Here is an 18,792-nt window from a genome sequence, read left to right as displayed (position 1 = left end):
CAGCCATCCTTACTGGTGTGAGGTGATACCTCATTGTAGTTTTAATTTGCATTTCTCTGATAATTAGCGATGTGGAGCATCTTTTCATGTGTCTGTTGGCCATCTGTATTTCTTTTTTGGAGAACTGTCTGTTCAGTTCCTCTGCCCATTTTTTAATTGGGTTATTTGTTTTTTGTTTGTTGAGGCGTGTGAGCTCTTTATATATTCTGGACGTCAAGCCTTTATCGGATGTGTCATTTTCAAATATATTCTCCCATACTGTAGGGATCCTTCTTGTTCTATTGATGGTGTCTTTTGCTGTACAGAAGCTTTTCAGCTTAATATAGTCCCACTTACTCATTTTTGCTGTTGTTTTCCTTGCCCGGGGAGATATGTTCAAGAAGAGGTCACTCATGTTTATGTCTAAGAGGTTTTCGCCTATGTTTTCTTCCAAGAGTTTAATGGTTTCATGGCTTACATTCAGGTCTTTGATCCATTTTGAGTTTACTTTTGTATATGGGGTTAGACAATGGTCCAGTTTCAGTCTCCTACATGTAGCTGTCCAGTTTTGCCAGCACCACCTGTTGAAGAGACTGTCATTTCGCCATTGTATGTCCATGGCTCCTTTATCAAATATTAATTGACCATATATGTCTGGGTTAATGTCTGGATTCTCTAGTCTGTTCCATTGGTCTGTGGCTCTGCTCCTGTGCCAGTACCAAATTGTCTTGATTACTATGGCTTTATAGTAGAGCTTGAAGTTGGGGAGTGAGATCCCCCCTACTTTATTCTTCTTTCTCAGGATTGCTTTGGCTATTCGGGGTCTTTGGTGCTTCCATATGAATTTTTGAATTATTTGTTCCAGTTCATTGAAGAATGTTGCTGGTAGTTTCATAGGGATTGCATCAAATCTGTATATTGCTTTGGGCAGGATGGCCATTTTAACGATATTAATTCTTCCTAGCCACGAGCATGGGATGAGTTTCCATCTGTTAGTGTCCCCTTTAATTTCTCTTAAGAGTGACTTGTAGTTTTCAGAGTATAAGTCTTTCACTTCTTTGGTTAGGTTTATTCCTAGGTATTTTATTTTTTTGGATGCAATTGTGAATGGAGTTGTTTTCCTGATTTCTCTTTCTGTTGGTTCGTTGTTAGTATATAGGAAAGCCACAGATTTCTGTGTGTTGATTTTGTATCCTGCAACTTTGCTGTATTCCGATATCAGTTCTAGTAGTTTTGGGGTGGAGTCTTTAGGATTTTTTATGTACAGTATCATGTCATCTGCAAATAGTGACAGTTTAACTTCTTCTTTACCAATCTGGATTCCTTGTATTTCTTTATTTTGTCTGATTGCCGTGGCTAGGACCTCCAGTACTATGTTAAATAACAGTGGAGAGAGTGGGCATCCCTGTCTAGTTCCTGATCTCAGCGGAAATACTTTCAGCTTCTCGCTGTTCAATATAATGTTGGCTGTGGGTTTATCATAGATGGCCTTTATTATGTTGTGGTACTTGTCCTCTATTCCCATTTTGCTGAGAGTTTTTAACATGAATGGATGTTGAACTTTGTCAAATGCTTTTTCAGCATCTATGGAGATGATCATGTGGTTTTTGTCTTTCTTTTTGTTGATGTGGTGGATGATGTTGATGGACTTTCGAATGTTGTACCATCCTTGCATCCCTGGGATGAATCCCACTTGGTCATGGTGTATGATCCTTTTGATGTATTTTTGAATTCGGTTTGCTAATATTTTGTTGAGTATTTTTGCATCTACGTTCATCAGGGATATTGGTCTGTAGTTTTCTTTTTTGGTGGGGTCTTTGCCTGGTTTTGGTATTAGGGTGATGTTAGCTTCATAGAATGAGTTTGGGAGTATCCCCTCCTCCTCTATTTTTTGGAAAACTTTAAGGAGAATGGGTATTATGTCTTCCCTGTATATCTGATAAAATTCTGAGGTAAATCCATCTGGCCCGGGGGTTTTGTTCTTTGGTAGTTTTTTGATTACCGCTTCAATTTCGTTGCTGGTAATTGGTCTGTTTAGATTTTCTGTTTCTTCCTGGGTCAATCTTGGAAGGTTATATTTTTCTAGGAAGTTGTCCATTTCTCCTAGGTTTTCCAGCTTGTTAGCATATAGGTTTTCATAGTATTCTCCAATAATTCTTTGCATTTCCGTGGGGTCCGTCGTGATTTTTCCTTTCTCGTTTCTGATACTGTTGATTTGTGTTGACTCTCTTTTCTTCTTAATAAGTCTGGCTAGAGGCTTATCGATTTTGTTTATTTTCTCGAAGAACCAGCTCTTGGTTTCATTGATTTTTGCTATTGTTTTATTCTTCTCAATTTTATTTATTTCTTCTCTGATCTTTATTATGTCCCTCCTTCTGCTGACCTTAGGCCTCATCTGTTCTTCTTTTTCCAATTTCGATAATTGTGACATTAGACCATTCATTTGGGATTGCTCTTCCTTTTTTAAATATGCTTGGATTGCTATATACTTTCCTCTTAAGACTGCTTTTGCTGTGTCCCACAGAAGTTGGGGCTTAGTGTTGTTGTTGTCATTTGTTTCCATATATTGCTGGATCTCCATTTTGATTTGGTCATTGATCCATTGATTATTTAGGAACGTGTTGTTAAGCCTCCATGTGTTCGTGAGCCTCTTTGCTTTCTTTGTACAGTTTATTTCTAGTTTTATGCCTTTGTGGTCTGAAAAGTTGGTTGGTAGGATTTCAATCTTTTGGAATTTTCTGAGGCTCTTTTTGTGGCCTAGTATGTGGTCTATTCTGGAGAATGTTCCATGTGCACTTGAGAAGAATGTATATCCCGCTGCTTTTGGATGTAGAGTTCTATCGATGTCTATTAGGTCCATCTGCTCTACTGTATCGTTCAGTGCTTCCGTGTCCTTACTTATTTTCTGCCCAGTGGATCTATCCTTTGGGGTGAGTGGTGTGTTGAAGTCTCCTAGAATGAATGCATTGCAGTCTATATCCCCCTTTAGTTCTGTTAGTATTTGTTTCACATATGCTGGTGCTCCTGTGTTGGGTGCATATATATTTAGAATGGTTATATCCTCTTGTTTGACTGAGCCCTTTATCATTATGTAGTGTCCTTCTTTATCTCTTGTTACTTTCTTTGTTTTGAAGTCTATTTTGTCTGATATTAGTACTGCAACCCCTGCTTTCTTCTCACTGTTGTTTGCTTGAAATATGTTTTTCCATCCCTTGACTTTTAGTCTGTACATGTCTTTGGGTTTGAGGTGAGTTTCTTGTAAGCAGCATATAGATGGGTCTTGCTTTTTTATCCATTCTGTTACTCTGTGTCTTTTGATTGGTGCATTCTACCCATTAACATTTAGGGTGACTATCGAAAGATATGTACTTATTGCCATTGCAGGCTTTAAATTCGTGGTTACCAAAGGTTCAAGGTTAGCCTCTTTAGTATCTTACTGCCTAACTTAGCTCGCTTATTTAGCTGTTATATACACTATCTGGAGATTCTTTTCTTCTCTCCCTTCTTGTTCCTCCTCCTCGATTCTTCATATGTTGGGTGTTTTGTGCTGTGCTCTTTCTAGGAGTGCTCCCATCTAGAGCAGTCCCTGTAAGATGTTCTGTAGAGGTGGTTTGTGGAAAGCAAATTCCCTCAGCTTTTGTTTGTCTGGGAATTGTTTAATCCCACCGTCATATTTGAATGATAGTCGTGCTGGATACAGTATCCTTGGTTCAAGGCCCTTCTGTTTCATTGTATTAAATATATCATGCCATTCTCTTCTGGCCTGTAGAGTTTCTGTTGAGAAATCTGACGTTAGCCTGATGGGTTTCCCTTTATAGGTGACCTTTTTCTCTCTAGCTGCCTTTAACACTCTTTCCTTGTCCTTGATCTTTGCCATTTTAATTATTATGTGTCTTGGTGTTGTCCTTCTTGGATCCTTTCTGTTGGGGGTTCTGTGTATTTCCGTGGTCTGTTCGATTACTTCCTCCCCCAGTGTGGGGAAGTTTTCAGCAATTATTTCTTCTAAGATACTTTCCATCTCTTTTCCTCTCTCTTCTTCTTCTGGGACCCCTATAATACGGATATTGTTCCTTTTGGATTGGTCACACAGTTCTCTTAATATTGTTTCATTCCTGGAGATCCTTTTGTCTCTCTCTATGTCAGCTTCTATGCGTTCCTGTTCTCTGATTTCAATTCCATCAATGGCCTCTTGCATTCTATCCATTCTGCTTATAAACCCTTCCAGAGTTTGTTTCATTTCTGCGATCTCCTTTCTGGCATCTGTGATCTCCTTCCGGACTTCATCCCATTTCTCTTGCGTATTTCTCTGCATCTCTGTCAGCATGTTTATGATTCTTATTTTGAATTCTTTGTCAGGAAGACTGGTTAGGTCTGTCTCCTTCTCTGGTGTTGTCTCTGTGATCTTTGTCTGCCTGTAGCTTTGCCTTTTCATGGTGATAGGAATAGTCTGCAGAACTGGGACGAGTGACGGCTGGAAGGACTTCCTTTCTTGTTGGTTTGTGGCCCTCCTCTCCTGGGAGAACAGCGGCCTCTAGTGGCTTGTGCTGCGCAGCTGCGCGCAGACATGGTTTCTGCTTCCTGCCCGGTTGCTATGGAGTTAATCTCCGCTGTTGCTGTGGGCGTGGCCTGGCTCGGGCAGCTGCTCCAAAGTGGTGGAGTCGCGTTGGAGCAGGAGCTGCTGGGAGGCTATTTATCTCCGTAAGGGGCCTCCCTGCTCCCTGCAGCCCAGGGGTTAGGGTGCCCAGAGGTCCCGGATTCCCTACCTCTGGATTAAGTGACCCGCCCTGCCCCTTTAAGACTTCCAAAAAGCACCCGCCAAAACAAAACAACGCCCACCAAAAAGAAAGAATAAAAAAAATTTTTTTTTAATTAAAAAAAAAAAAAAAAAAAGAAAAGGTGGTCGTTCGTTTTTCTTTATTCTCCGGTGCCAGCCTCAGGCCTCTGCTCACCGGTCTTTCTGCCCTGTTTCCCTAGTATTGGGGTCCCTATCCCTTTAAAACTCCCAAAAAGCGCTCGCCAAAACAAAACAGCAAAAAAGCAAAAAAAAAAAGGTCGCGCGTTTTTCTTATGTCCTCCGGCACCCAGCCTCCAGTGCCCGCTCACTGTTCTTGCTGCCCTGTTTTCCCAGTATCGAGCGCCCTGCACTCTGGCCCGGATGGCGGGGGCTGGGTGCTCGGCAGTCCTGGGCCCCGTCTCCCTCCCGCTCTGCCTGCTCTTCTCCCGCCGGGAGCTGGGGGGAGGGGCGCTCGGCTCCCGCGGGGCCGGGGCTTGTATCTCACCCCCTTCGCGAGGCGCTGGGTTCTCTCAGGTGTGGATGTGGTCTGGATATTGTCCTGTGTCCTCTGGTCTTTATTCTAGGAAGGGTTGTCTTTGTTATATTTTCATAGATATATGTTGTTTTGGGAGGAGATTTCCGTTGCTCTACTCACGCCGCCATCTTCTGCCCCTCCTCTTTTAGGGAAGGATTCCTCTGATCTGAGCCATACATCCTAAGGTTTCTTTTTCTCTATTTCAGAATCCCATCCTTTCACCTGTGAACTCTAAGCTTTTTTACCAAAATGCCTGACACCTCAATAAACCGACCTCAACTGTTGACCAGCCTCCCTGGGTGACCCCCAACTTTTATCAGGGAGCATACAACACGCTCCCATCTCTCCAGACCTTCCTATCTGCAACATTGTGAACTCTCAGAAGACCTTTATGTTAAGCAAAAATCTCAAAGTGATTGATAGAGTTTCCCAGAAAAGGTACATAAAATATAAGTAGATGTATCAGTCAGGATGTAGTTACCTGCGAGGAATGGAAACTCAATTCAGTAGCTTGGACCCGTGGTTCTCAAACATTCAGGCTTATCGGGAGGTCCTAGAATGTTTGTTGGATCAGATCCCTGGGCTGATTCCCAGACTACCTTTTTCATGGTGGTGGTGGAGGACCAAGAATTTGAATTTCTAACAATTCCCCAGATGGCGTTGATTTCTGCCTGTCTGGGACCACACTATGAGAACCACTGAACAGTAAAGGGTTGTATTGCCTCACACAACACAAGTGCAGGCATGGATTCATGAGGCGGCTAAATGACATCATCAGGGGCCAGGATCTTCTCGTCTTTCTGCTCAGCCATCCTCAGCATCTTGGGCTCTCTCTCTCACACGGGTCCCTCATGATTATAAGATGGTTGCAGCTGCTCCAAACAGCATGTCCTCCTATAAAAATATGCAACAAAGACAGTCTGTATTCCTTGGGCACCCTTTGGAGTGACGCAAATGGTCCTAGAGGCAGCTTTGCCTCACTTCCCCTTGACCGGAGCTGGGTCCCGTGCCCATTCTGACAGTCACTAGGAAAGGACATTGGGTTGTGCTTGATTTACACACAAAGGTTTTTGTACTGAGAAGTGTTCACCCTCCAGACTGCGAAGCATCAGTGTCCATGAGGCGCCGAGCTACACTGATACTGAACGGAAACTGGATGCGGGGAGCAAGCATGAGAAGGGGCGCTGTCTGGTCAGGAGGGAGCTACCGGTGTCTGCCACGGCCGCAGGGGGAGTGTGGATCCGAACCCTCCTCAGATGCAATTATGCCTGAAATACGTGATATCTCCATTCCCTGTGTGCACACTCCCATTTTCCAGGGATTTTGAAGAAGGTGTTTTTAATAAAGTTCAAGTAGAGTGAAATGAAATTGAGCCTTTTCAAAAACATAATAATGATGCTGACTTATATGTACAGAATTGTTATTGTTTAGAACCCAGACCTAATTCTACCAGTATGTTCTTCATGTATGTTTGTTTTTGTTATTGAATTCTGTGCAGCATTGGAAGCTGTTTTATGAAAATAGCTTTTATGAAAGATCAGGACACAAAGGATGGAAAATTGGACCTTTGAAGGTGCCTTAAAGAGCAAGGACTCTTTAGGTTGAAAAATAAGAAAGCTGCAGTCATTTATCAGCATCGGCTACATTAGAGGCTATGATAAGGGACACACATGTCAACGTCAGCCACCCTTCTTATAAGAAGAGATCACCAGAAAAAGGGACAAAAGGCAGTGAGGGAAGTATGTTCATTTTTCACAAGGAATAATTTGAAAATAATGAGGATTATTAAATATAACATTGATGGTTGAGAGAATTTCAGATTACATTCCTTGGAGTTCTCAAAAAAAATAGGACTTTGAAGCCATCTTTCTTCACAGGGATGGGAGAGCGGTGGGTGGGCCACACACTGCGCCAAACCCGTCGGGGCCTCGGCGCTGCCCACCTCTGTGGCCATCACTTTGCCGTCTGGTTCTGCCCACTTTGGAGCATCATCTTCCCGGGCCCCTTCCCCCCAGCCCACACCTGGGCTCACCCACGCTGAAGTCTTACTAAATTCTGTGATTTGCGCCTAGCTGGTGTATGAAGGTGACATACAATGAAACTTCAAAGAATTGCTGAACTTGAAGTAAATGTTTATTTACCAAAAGATAGTATTTCCTAAGGGATCCTCAAGAAAAGTTAATGCAAAATATTGGAAGCTGGAGACATTAAAAAAAAATATCCGTGTCAACATTGCACATCATAAACCTTCACTTTCCTGAGAAATCTGAGGTCATTCACATCCTCATCTCGCCTTTCCTCATTCCATTCTTATATTTGTTACAGCATTACTTTTTGCACCTTCAAGGTAAAAGACTTACATTTCTTCTGTATCATAATTCACCTAATTTAAAAATACTCAGCCTTCATTTAAGTGCATTTCTGCCCCTGGTCCTTTGACCATACTTACTGTTCAATCCCCTTATTAATTATCTAGATTTGTTACTAAAAGCAAACAGAAAACTCAAAGCCTTTTTTGAAAAACCTCTATATGTGCTGTGTTGCCTGAGTTCTCTCGTAAAGGAGGAGGCTCCCCAGCACCTTTATTGAAGAGCGCCAGCCATATTGATAGGGCAGGATGTCTATGTCTCCTGTTCTTCTCTCACTAACTTTGTATTCCATTCTCCATCGCCTCTGGCATCAAATGTCTTACCGAACCTTATTTCTTACTCGAGTGTTTTTCCTTTCTGTTGAGATGCCTGAGAAGTCCTGCCTTCATCCTCAAAGTTCCGCAGGTGGACTGGGACATGTCCCATTGTTGGGCATTTCATTCCAAGTAGTCTGAGAACTTGAACACCGTGCATATGAAGATACAGATCTTTCTTTAAATGAAGACAAGGTTCTTGTATTATACCTCTGAACACTTTTTATTTTTAATTTGTTGACTTCTGTACTTTGGGAGCCGTGATTAACTCGATGGGCTTCATCTTTGCACATCTTCATGTCCGTATCTTCAGCGTCTCTCTAAATATCTTACAGCTTTCTCCTTTTCCAAATGTCACCGCGGTTGCAGTTTTCCCTGGGTCACTAATTCCCATTCCCACCGTGTCCAGCCTGTTGCCTGCGTTTCTAGTGCATCAGTGCTTCACCGATGTTGGTCTTCAACTCATTGCCTTTGGGACCACGTTCACCCTTTTTCCTCTCCCTCTGATTTTGTTTCCCAGTTCATTTTTGGACTCCCAACTCATTGAATCCAGAGATTCTGATGAGTTGTTTCTGAGTGTGGACCATGTTTGGGGAACTGGCCTTGTTAGGCGCCCCGTACCCTCTGCCCCACCCACTAACCGGAGCTGACCCTGCCTCTCCGCCTCAGGTTCCCTCCGGTGCTGTGAACAGTTACACTGAGCAACTCACTGGAAGTGAGTTCCTTCCTGACTCTGCCTTTCTATCAAAGTTCCCTTTGGCCTAGAGTGTTGAAAGCTCCTTCTTTACCTGGAAACCTCTACTTGGTCTTCAAGACAGATATTACCTGGACCAGTCAGGACAGGCAAGGCGCGTCGCAGTGACAGCAAGCCCCAAATCTGAGAGCTTATTTCTTGCTCACAGTGATATCTCCAGCGTCAGTGGGCCGAGGGAGGGACGGGTCTGGCTTATAATAGTGGCCAGAGGCTGGGCTGGTGCAGGTACCATGTGGGCTCCCAGAATCACTGCACAATTAGTAGGAAACACAGCAGATTGTCCACTGCCTCTCAGAACTTACACTGAGAAGTGAGACATGTCACTTCTGCTCATTTTTCATTGACCAAAGCTGACCCAGAGGCACACCTTTCCAGGGGAGGGGAGGCAGCACTACCATGAGTCAGAAGGAGGGAACTCAGAAATATCTGGTGAACAGCTTTAGTGACGCAACCTATTTTCAACTTACCTAAGCAGAGTTAGTTATTCACTTTTCTGGATTCCAAAACTCCACTCTTTCCTCTGTGACGGCATCTTCCAAGTCTCCCCATGTATGTGTGTTTTTCCCCTAAGGAAGCTCCCTGATGGAACGGATCAGGCTGAGGACACAGGAGCCACCAAACTCTATTACCACACCTGTGAAGCCACTGTGCTAAGACATTTACCCACATGCTCATTTTATATTCACAAACCCCTGTGGACCAAGTATTGTTCAGAACACTAAGCTCAGAAAGATTGAACAACTTCCTAAAGGTCACACAGCTAATAAACAATGAGTCAGAATTCACAGCACTTATTCCAAGTCCTGGGTTTTTCCTACCATGTGTTGGCAGAGCTAACACAATATGTGATTCACAGGAGGAACCCAACAAATATTTATTGAATATATTTAATGGATGCATTTGTCTTGTATACTACTATAATAGTGTCAACCTAAGTGCGTTTGTTGATTTGAGTGATTATACTATATATTGCATTAGTTCTCAATATTTACCTTGTTTATTGGCTTTATGAAGCATAGCATTACTCAAGGCATTAAAACATATTCCCTGATTTTAATAACTAACCAATATTGAACTGCTCCCCCAATACCAGCATGCATGAGATTTACATTTAGCTACCTTAACAGAAAAGCCCAAACAACAGTGGTTTAAACATATAAGGGTTTATTCTTTCAGGCAAAACTAGACCAAATGTAATGCAGGTGATTCAAAGCTGGGATGGTGATTCTCAGGCTCCCTCTGTTGTTCAGCTTTGCCACCCTCACTGCACATCTGCCTTCATGTTTGCTTCATGGCCCAATGTGGCTTCTGCAGCTCCAGCCATCACATTTGCTTCACCAGCAAGAAAGATGAATGGGAAAGCATTAAAAAAAGGAGGCCCTTCCTGCTTGATCAGCTACTTTAAAAGTGACCCTTCTACTTAAGTTTTACAGGCTACACTTTGGACACATGGAAGTGCTGCAAGAGAAGCAGGGAAACAGACTTTGACCTGGGAGTATTGCGCCCCAAAGTGCTCTCAGTCTAAGGAGGACAATGACAGTGACAATTGGGTAGCCACAAGCAAACTTTGATGCCTCCTACATCTAGATCTGACTTCAGAAACAGCTGCTTCTTTTGCATTAACTTGATCATGTGTTTTTATTGTAAAATTATATATCTTACAATGCCTAACTAACACGTGCCTACTTTGATCCATGCAATACAAGGTGGGAAATGTACGTATAGGTACATCTATTAAAACTGCATACTCTGATGTTGTAAGAACACTGCTTTCTCAGGGACAAGTGCACAAACTTAAAGTCACTAAGATGACATGTGAGCCTCGATTCTGTTTGCATACTCTCAGCTCTGGTCCCTCACCCAGCTGCCTGGAGGCAGTGGGGAAGTTTACTGAACACCAATTCACGACAGGAATTGCTAGGCTATGCAGAAAACTCACTCTGCCTTTCCACTCAGAAGACCTAGCACAAACATCCTGGTCTAGTTGTGAAGATGGTTGCCTTCAAGGGCTCGAAGAGGCGAGTCACGATATGTGCCTGTGTATTTGAAACACTTCACTGAGAACTTTTCTCCATTATTCATTTTTCAACAAATGTTTAATGCATATTTCCTCTGCCTCTGGTTATATCTGTGTATGTGTTGACCTCCTCGACATCCTTCTAGGCATTGGGGATAGAGTGGTGAGGAAACCTGAGTCCTTGCATTCACAGAACTTCTTAATGATAAACAAGTCCACAGACACAAAACCTGAGGTGAAGACAATACAGAGGGCAACACAGAGAGGGTTAGCGTCAGGGCGAACCGCGGGAGGCGTGCTGCAAAAGGACAGTGCGCAGCGGCCGAGGTGCCCGGGGCCAGTGAGCACGGCGTTGCACCACTGCAGGTGGCCATGTGTTGCGACCTGCGTGACCAGGCTGGTCTCTGCTGCAGGACACGAGGGCCGTTTCGTCGCTGGCTGTGCACACAGAGGGTTCCAATGAAATCAGTGGTTGAATGAGTTGGGCCCCATGCTATAAGATCTTGATGCTGATGTCCATCACCCCATGTTTAAGGTAGTTAATTTTATGAGTCAGTGTGACCAAACATTACCAGGCTGTACCTTCTCTTTATCCACTAACATAATTATTGGTATCACCTTGTTGTGGCTTTGGTCATCAGGGCCATCTGCCCAAGATGGCCATGCTGTCCACATGAAAGCAAAGCACAGAGAAGTCACGGGGGCTGTTCCTTCAGGGGAGCAGTCACTGACAAGCTGAGGAGGCAGGAGGGGCACACCCATTCAGATACCCACGACGGGCTCTCCAGCAATGCCTGAGGAGGCCCCAAACCATCAGGCCCATGTGGCTTTGGAAGACAGACGGGAGACCTGGTTTGTAACTGTGTGCCCGGGCAGACTCCCCCTGCAAAGCCCAGGGCCCCATCACCCTGTGCCGGCACCACCTGGACACTGGGAGCTGTCCCTGCAAAGCCCTAATCCTCGCAGGCATGTCCACACCCCTCAGACTCCCGGGGTGCTCAGGAGGGAAGCTTTGTGCAGTGACGACCCCGCGGGTGCACTGCCTGCTCCCTGGCCTGGAGTCTCTGGGGAGCCGGTCCCCAGCACCAAATTCTTCCTCTTGGCTATGCCCCCCGCCAGGGGAGGTGGACAGGAGGGCCCCTGGGCCCAGCCCTGCCCTGGCCCATCCGCTGAGCTTTCGAGGATCTGCTGGAGATGTCAGTGCCCCACCCTGGCTGGCAGCCCAGCTTTGGGTGACTGCTCTCAAAGCAAACTCGTCCCCTTTCTCCCGTCTGGTCCATTTTTTGGAAACGTTACGGTCTTGGCTCACAGTCATGGCTTTCTGCTTTCATCTGCTCCGCCGGAACCAACACCGCTGACTGGTGGCCAGAGCGACCTTCCCCCAGGTGGTCCCAGTTCTGTGGCTGGTGCTGGCCCTCAGAGCTGGGCACACCTGCTCCTCTCCTCAGCACTTCCCTGCCGGTCACTGGGCGGGCTGCGGACTCCATCTGCAGGGAGCAAGCGTCTAACTTGGGCAATGGCCACACAGAACTGAAGTGGTACCTCTGCACCAGGCTGATCACACAGGCGCCCCACCCTGGCTTCACGCCCAAGGTGCCAGACAGCAGCAGCGGGTGACCTCCTGTGCTCCCCTACATCCTGGCCCCACTCTGGTGATGGCACCTCCATGCCTGCCTCCTCCCGAAGGCTCACTGAACACAGCAGGAGGAAGCCTTTAGCGTGGGGACGTCCTTGCAGCATCCGTGTTTCCGTTCAGAAGCAAAACTGCTCCATTCCAGGGAGAGGAGGTAACTTGCCTGAATTCCCTCCCCTTCCTCTGCACACATTCCACTTATTCAAAGGTATGCAGTTTGCCTCCCACTAAATGTTTTCTCCTGATTCCCTTGGAGGCATCCAGGTGTGGCTGAAAATACGCTCCACCCTGGGAGTGAATGTCTGCACCCAGGGGCAGTGAACAGCCCAGGATGAGAGTGTGAATGGAGCCGAGCCTGCACAGCGACCTGTTTACCTGGTGACTCAGGCAGGATGAGAGGCCGGTGGCTGGGAGGCTGCAGAGGCTGACTTCTTGAATGGCGCTTCCATGTGACTGCGTAAGAGTAAGTTCCCCAGGAGGGGGTGTCAAACATCCTCAACTCGCTCGTCCCGGGGTTTCATCACACTGGACTCCAAGCTTTATCTCGGGAAAGAAAATACAACTTTTCATTATGTTGCCTTTGCATTCAAGATTTGGTAGAGAGGTGGTGAGACTTTTAATTATTGAACTGCACCAAAGTGTACACGTAAGTAAATTCAAAAAAATATATTGAGATAGCTGTTGGGTTGTTTCTCTAAGATAACTCCTAATCCTGATGTGTTGCTATAGACTGCATGTGTGTCTCTCCTCGCTAACCTTCAGTACTAGGAGGCAGGGCCTTCAGGAGATCAGGTCACGAACGGGGTGAGGGTCCCAGCAAAGGGACCTGGGGGAGCTCTGTCTGCAGCCCAGAGCCCGACCGTGGCGGTGCTTTGACTTGCAATTCCAGCCTCCAGACTTGTGAGCAAGAAACGGCTGCTGGTTTTCAGCCGCTGCATGTATGGCGATTTTGTTAGAGCAGCCCAGACAGGCCAGGGCATTTGTGCGGCGCCCACTCACGACTAGTGCTTGGAAGCGGCTGAGCTGAGGCCCTCTAAATAAAAGTCAAAACCGAGAGTTAGCAAAAATGACGGCATTTGTTCCTCTCAGTCTCTGGCACATGGAGATGGCAGGTCTCTATCAAAGGGCCCAGGATATAAACCCAAAGCCTTGGTCCGTGCCTGGTATGGCACAGGGCTAATGGCCAGCACTGATGCGCTTCTTGCTCTTCATCTGCGGTAGGTAGAGGGGGACCCCTCAGACCTTTGCTGTGCCTCAGGAAAACAGTGAACATGCGTGCACGTGCTCTTTGAAGACTGAGTCAAGGGCTGTACCGAGCAGGCATTAAAGCCACGTAGCCCCTAAGGGGACGCCCACCATCCTCCTTGGTGCAGCCCTGAAGTGATGCAGTGATGTCACTGAGAGGTGAGGAGGCTCTCTAGTTTCTTTGAAAGTATTCCTTTGGAAAAAAGTGAAGGGTCATTTAGTAATGTATAACAGTGCTTCTCAAACCTCAGTGTGCACGCAGACCCCCGGGGCTTGCTTAAAGGCAGATAGGGACTCGGCGGGTGTGGGGTGGGGCTGAGGCTCTGCTCCTCTGACAGCTGTGGTGTGAGGCTGCCGCTGCTGGCCTGAGGACCACACTTCAGGCAGTGAGGTGTACGGCGCAAAGCACAGAGCGAGTGGGAAATGCCCCCTGGGAGAGGTGCGAACTGAAAAGCCAGCGTCCCCCACCTCAGTCCATTCTTCCCCAAACTGCCTTCCCAGGGGGCACCACAGAGGGGCTGATAATCCTCAGCAGAATAGGGACCTCCCCTCACCGTGTGGTGTGGCGGTGACTGTAGCCGGTCATCCTCCGAGACTGAGGGGCTTGCCCTCAGGGAGCCCCCAGGGCAGGCAGCCCCTGGCATGAATCATTCACTTGTCCCTCAGTGACACCACACAGCAGGAAGGGCATTTGCAAAACCACCTCAAAACAAGAGGAGGCTCTGCAGCAAGCAACTGCCTTTTCCTTTCTGTGTCCCCCTGTGTCACCCACACATCACAGAGGGCCATTAAAGAGCTGTTTTCTGGAGTCTGGGAGAAATAATGAAAAGTCACGCCAAGTCATGGTAAGAGCATCTTTCCTCTCCCGCCTGACCCCTGGGGCCCTGCTTGACTGTGGCCATGAGAGAACTTTCTTCTCCCCTTCTGCAAGTTTACCTAAAGGCACCTAAGAAGTGATCACTAAATCAGACCCCTGTTTCTTATTTTGGTTCTGTTTTGGAACCAAATTCCCATGGCTGGTAAGAAAGGACACCTAGCAGTGTCCTGGGACGAGGGTCCCGGACGGGAGGAGGCCACTCCCCCCCATTAGACTCTCTGTGCCGCAGTTTCTCTCATTCATGAACTTCCTCTCCCTGCTTGAAGGCAGTGTCTCCAGCTGCCCCAGGGCTTCTCAGCCCTGTCTCCCCAGATGCCCGATGCACCTCATTACTTCAGCTCCCAAACCTGTGTCCTCAACTCTGACTCCCGTGGGTGTCCCATGAACAGCTCCTGGCGGGACATCTCATAATGTCTCACAGGCACCTATGCTCAACGCACCAAAAAAGTAGATCGTGTTCCTGCCCAGACCCCAAATCCCTCCTCACCCAGCGCACCTGCTCCTCCGCCCCTTCACTGCCGTCTCCCTCCAAAGCACAACCTCTGGAGTGGCGAACGCGCAGAATCATAGGGCCCCAGACGCCATCTGTATGCCAGCGACCCAAGTCTGTGAGCATCTCGCCTGAACGTCTAACACACGCTTAGAAATCAACACGATCAAAAAGGACCCGTTTAACGCGGCCACCCCACCCGCCAGCCTCGCCCACTTCAGTAAACACCGCCTTCCGCGCCCTCCCTCGGGCCGGGGGCAGGAGCTGGGGGCCCTCGGCTCTTCTCTCCACCTCCCACCGCCTTGAGCCCTTAGCAAGTCCTGGTGTATTAGCCTGACAAGTGCGTCTCACTCCCATCTGACCCCTTCTCTCCATCGCCCCTCCTCGTTCCGGACCCATAGTTCCTTGCTTGGGGCACACGGCAGCCTCCTGGGAGGTCTCCCCGCTTGCATGTCCCCATTCCATCCCCTGAGCGAGGTGTGTGCAGCACGAACCAGTGTGATTGCTCCCCAGGGCCTTCTGGCACCCGAAGCAGGGTCCCCGCGTTCCCGCGGCCGACCGTCTGAGGCCACCGTGCCGATGCAGCTGTGTATGTCACCGTGCAAATTCAACTTCAAACGCTTTGGGGCTATGGGAGCAACTGAGTATGGGAGAAAATGATTTTCTATTATTACTAATGAATATTTATCCACTCACTTGAATGAAAAATACATACATACTTTAGAAACATATCTGAATGTTCACATGGATATGAAAGTTTTATAAATACAGCCATAGGATTTACATAATCTATAGGGCTACATGGAATTCTATCACATAGAACCTTTATGGGGTAAATGGGGTCCCGTGCTTTCCTTTATAATGAGACGCCTGGGAGTCCCGTCCCGCCCAGAGCTGCCACTCGCTGCTCCCTCCGCTTGCTGCTGCAGATGCTGGCAGTCGGCTCGCTTGCCCGCCGGTTTCTTCCCTGCCGGAACCGGAACCCCGTATGTGGGCTGCTTCCCCTTGTCTGCCTGTCCTCTGGGGCCCGGGGCTGTTCTTAGCCAAGGGCTGCCGGGTGATTTGGGGGTGGAACCGCCACTTGTTTCTTGCAAAGGGAAACGCTGACAAGCAGATTAAGAACAAAGGCACTTCAAAGCTCCTCTTTTCTGGTCTTTTTTGAATACTGGCACCTAAAGGGAAGGTCTGGAGTAAACACAGAATCAGTGGTCGTGGGAAATTCTGACTGAAATAAATAGGGATGACAAAGTAAGGGAACAGCATTTTTGGGTTCGATTTCCGAGGTATCAGGAAACCAGCATAGGATCTGGCCCCTTATATTACAGGATGACCTGCGGCCTGTCCTGAACACAGCACACTTGCAATGCTTTTTGGGGGATGGAAGAGTAAACAACAATCCTTGTGTGACTTAACGCTGTGTCTCCAATTATTTTCTCTTCTCTGTTATTTATTAAAAAACTCATTATCAATGACTGTAAAGGAAGTAGGATGGGGAAAAAATTCTCCTGTGTGACCCTGAGCAAATCGCTTTACCTGTCTGGGCCTCACTTTCCTTACACGTGAATTATCTCATAGGAGATTGACTTAGACACACTTGGCAAATACCTAACCACCCGCCTTGTACCAGACACAGGCCCTTTCTAAAATACGGCAACTTTATAATAACTGGCAAGTATTAAAATAAATCCTAATAAACGCTGAGGATCCTTTACTAATCCACTGAACGACGTTTTGTGTGACAGATCGCCACATCGATGAGCAAGTCCAAGACCCACTGGTTAGGGTTTGTCCAAAGCTGAAAGTGATCCCAGATTCGAACTGCAGGGTCCCCAGCCCGGCCACACCGCTCCTCACGCCCCACCCCCCGCTCCTCCTCAGGCTTCCTGAGGAAGATGGGCTGTACGAGGGGGGCCGGGTGTCCCCTGCGGCCCTGCCCTGTACCAGCCCCTGCGACGTGGTCCTGAGGCTCCTGTCCCTGGCAGGGGAGTCTGCCTCCCCACGCCTCAGTCTGGCCAGGCTGCAGGTGGGCTGGGGAGGAGGTGACGGGGACCTCGCCCTCAGGAAGCCCTGCAGCCTCTGCCCCCTCTGGAACCCTGGGCCCGTCTGCGGGGACGGAAGCCTGCACGGGGCGGGCACCAGTCAGGCCGGCTGTCCCGAAGGGGGCCCAGCCTGGGTGAGCAGTCACCCAACGGCCCAGACACTCAGAGCAGCGCCTCTGGAGCGAAGGCCAGGCACCCGGTGCGCACCGTCACGTGACAGCATCGTGTGGCAGCAGGCACTCCCCTGCCCGCGTGCCGCGCAGGTACGCCGTCGCTCGCCTCCTCTCCCTTCCCCGCCCCTCTCTCCGCGCGTGTACCCCGGGGCAGGTGTGCACCTCCGGCCCCGCTGAGCACACCTGCCGGGATGCGGGCGACGTCCCGAGGCACATCTGCCCCTTCTCGTCTCACGTAAGGCCTCCCTGATGCTCTGTTTCGCCGTTTCTTTCATCAAACCCTGCAATGCGCACTGCCCGGCCTCCCCCCGCCTGACCCCTCGCCGCAGTCCGCCTCCCCCGGGACCCCAGCGGCCCCGCCCCCCTCCCGCCCTCGGAGCCCCGCCCGCGGCTCGGCCCCGCGTCCTCGCTCCCCGTCGGGCGCTTCCCGGGGGCCCGGTCCGGGCGGAGCACCGCCCCCGCCGGGGTCGCTCAGCCTGCCCCGTGCGCGCGGCTTGGAAGGGAACAGCGAGTGACGAACAAAGGGCCGGGGACCCGAGGGGCCGGCGCACCAAGCCCGCTTCGAAGAGCCAAGCTTTTAGGACATAAATTGTTGGCTGCAACTCGGAAGGAGGGCGGAGAGACTTTCCCGGTGGAGAGAGGGGCGCGCACAGCGTGGGGCTCCCCATCCCTCCGCTCGGCAGGCCGGCTGCGCCCTCCGCCTGCGGAATGGCCGGAACGCTGTGCGGGCGACCCCCTCGTTGCCGCGGCGGCACCTCTCGGCCGCTCCCGGGCAGCAGGCACGGCCCCCACGGAGGGAAGTCGCAGGCCCGTTTCCCAGGGGCCTGACCTTGCCCCGAACACCTGGCACCCCACCGCCCCGCTCGACTTATCTAAAGCACGAGGGAGGCCGGCGGAGCGCGCAGACCCGCTTCTCAAGGTGGCAGGACCACAGCGCGTCAAACCTGGGCACGCTCCGTCCCTCCCGGCCCCCGGCTGCCGGGCAGCCCCTTCCTCGGCGCCCTCGCTTCCTCTGCCGTCCAGCCGCATCAGCCCTGAGTTCCCACCAGGGCCCTTCTCATCCTTTCCCTCCTCGGTGCCCGGCTTCCTGGGCTCCTGCCTCCAGCTTCCTGCAGCGGCCCCTCAACCCCCGGCGCGTAACATCCTGCATCTGCGGTTGCCTGCAGGACGCCTTCGTTTGTTTTTTTTTCCATCAGCATCTCAAATTCAGCATGCCCAAAAAGGGATCCTTGTCTTCCCTGAAAACGGGTTCCACCTCCTGACCATTTTCTCTGAGACAGTGAGGCCGAAACTCAGAATGGGTGGCTTTTTTCCGACGCCTGCCCCACCCACCCACCCACATCCAGGCAAGGTCTGTCTTCAGGGTGTCACCTGAATCCCTCCCTTCCCTGGCTGTTACCATGGGTAACACACCGCTTATCACGCCTGTACTTGCCCAGACGGCTCACCTCGTGTTCAGGGCACCCGCACAGCATTGACAGCTTTTAACAGTCCCGACGCCCAGCTCAGGTTACATCACTGCTCTGCGCCCAGATCTCGACACATCCCCCTTATTACGGGATGAAGTCCAATTTCTCCTCATGTTCCAGGCCC

General features: G+C 49.1%; 1 protein-coding gene across 1 annotated transcript in view; it reads left to right on the top strand.

The window, feature by feature from the left end:
• Positions 1-12,008, top strand: part of IRS2 (insulin receptor substrate 2) — a 46,171-nt gene extending 34,163 nt beyond the window's left edge. Inside the window, exon 2 of the mRNA XM_036893755.2 lies at positions 10,159-12,008. Coding sequence (XP_036749650.2) covers positions 10,159-10,250 — 92 coding nt within the window. The 3' untranslated portion in view covers positions 10,251-12,008. The remainder of the gene's footprint in view (positions 1-10,158) is intronic.
• Positions 12,009-18,792: the final 6,784 nt, after the last annotated feature.

Source organism: Manis pentadactyla, chromosome 17 (genome assembly GCF_030020395.1).
Source record: "Manis pentadactyla isolate mManPen7 chromosome 17, mManPen7.hap1, whole genome shotgun sequence".
In the NCBI taxonomy this organism is placed as follows: Eukaryota; Metazoa; Chordata; class Mammalia; order Pholidota; family Manidae; genus Manis; species Manis pentadactyla.
The sequence above is the reverse complement of the archived record's forward strand: the minus strand, read 5'-3'. Positions and strand labels throughout refer to the sequence as shown.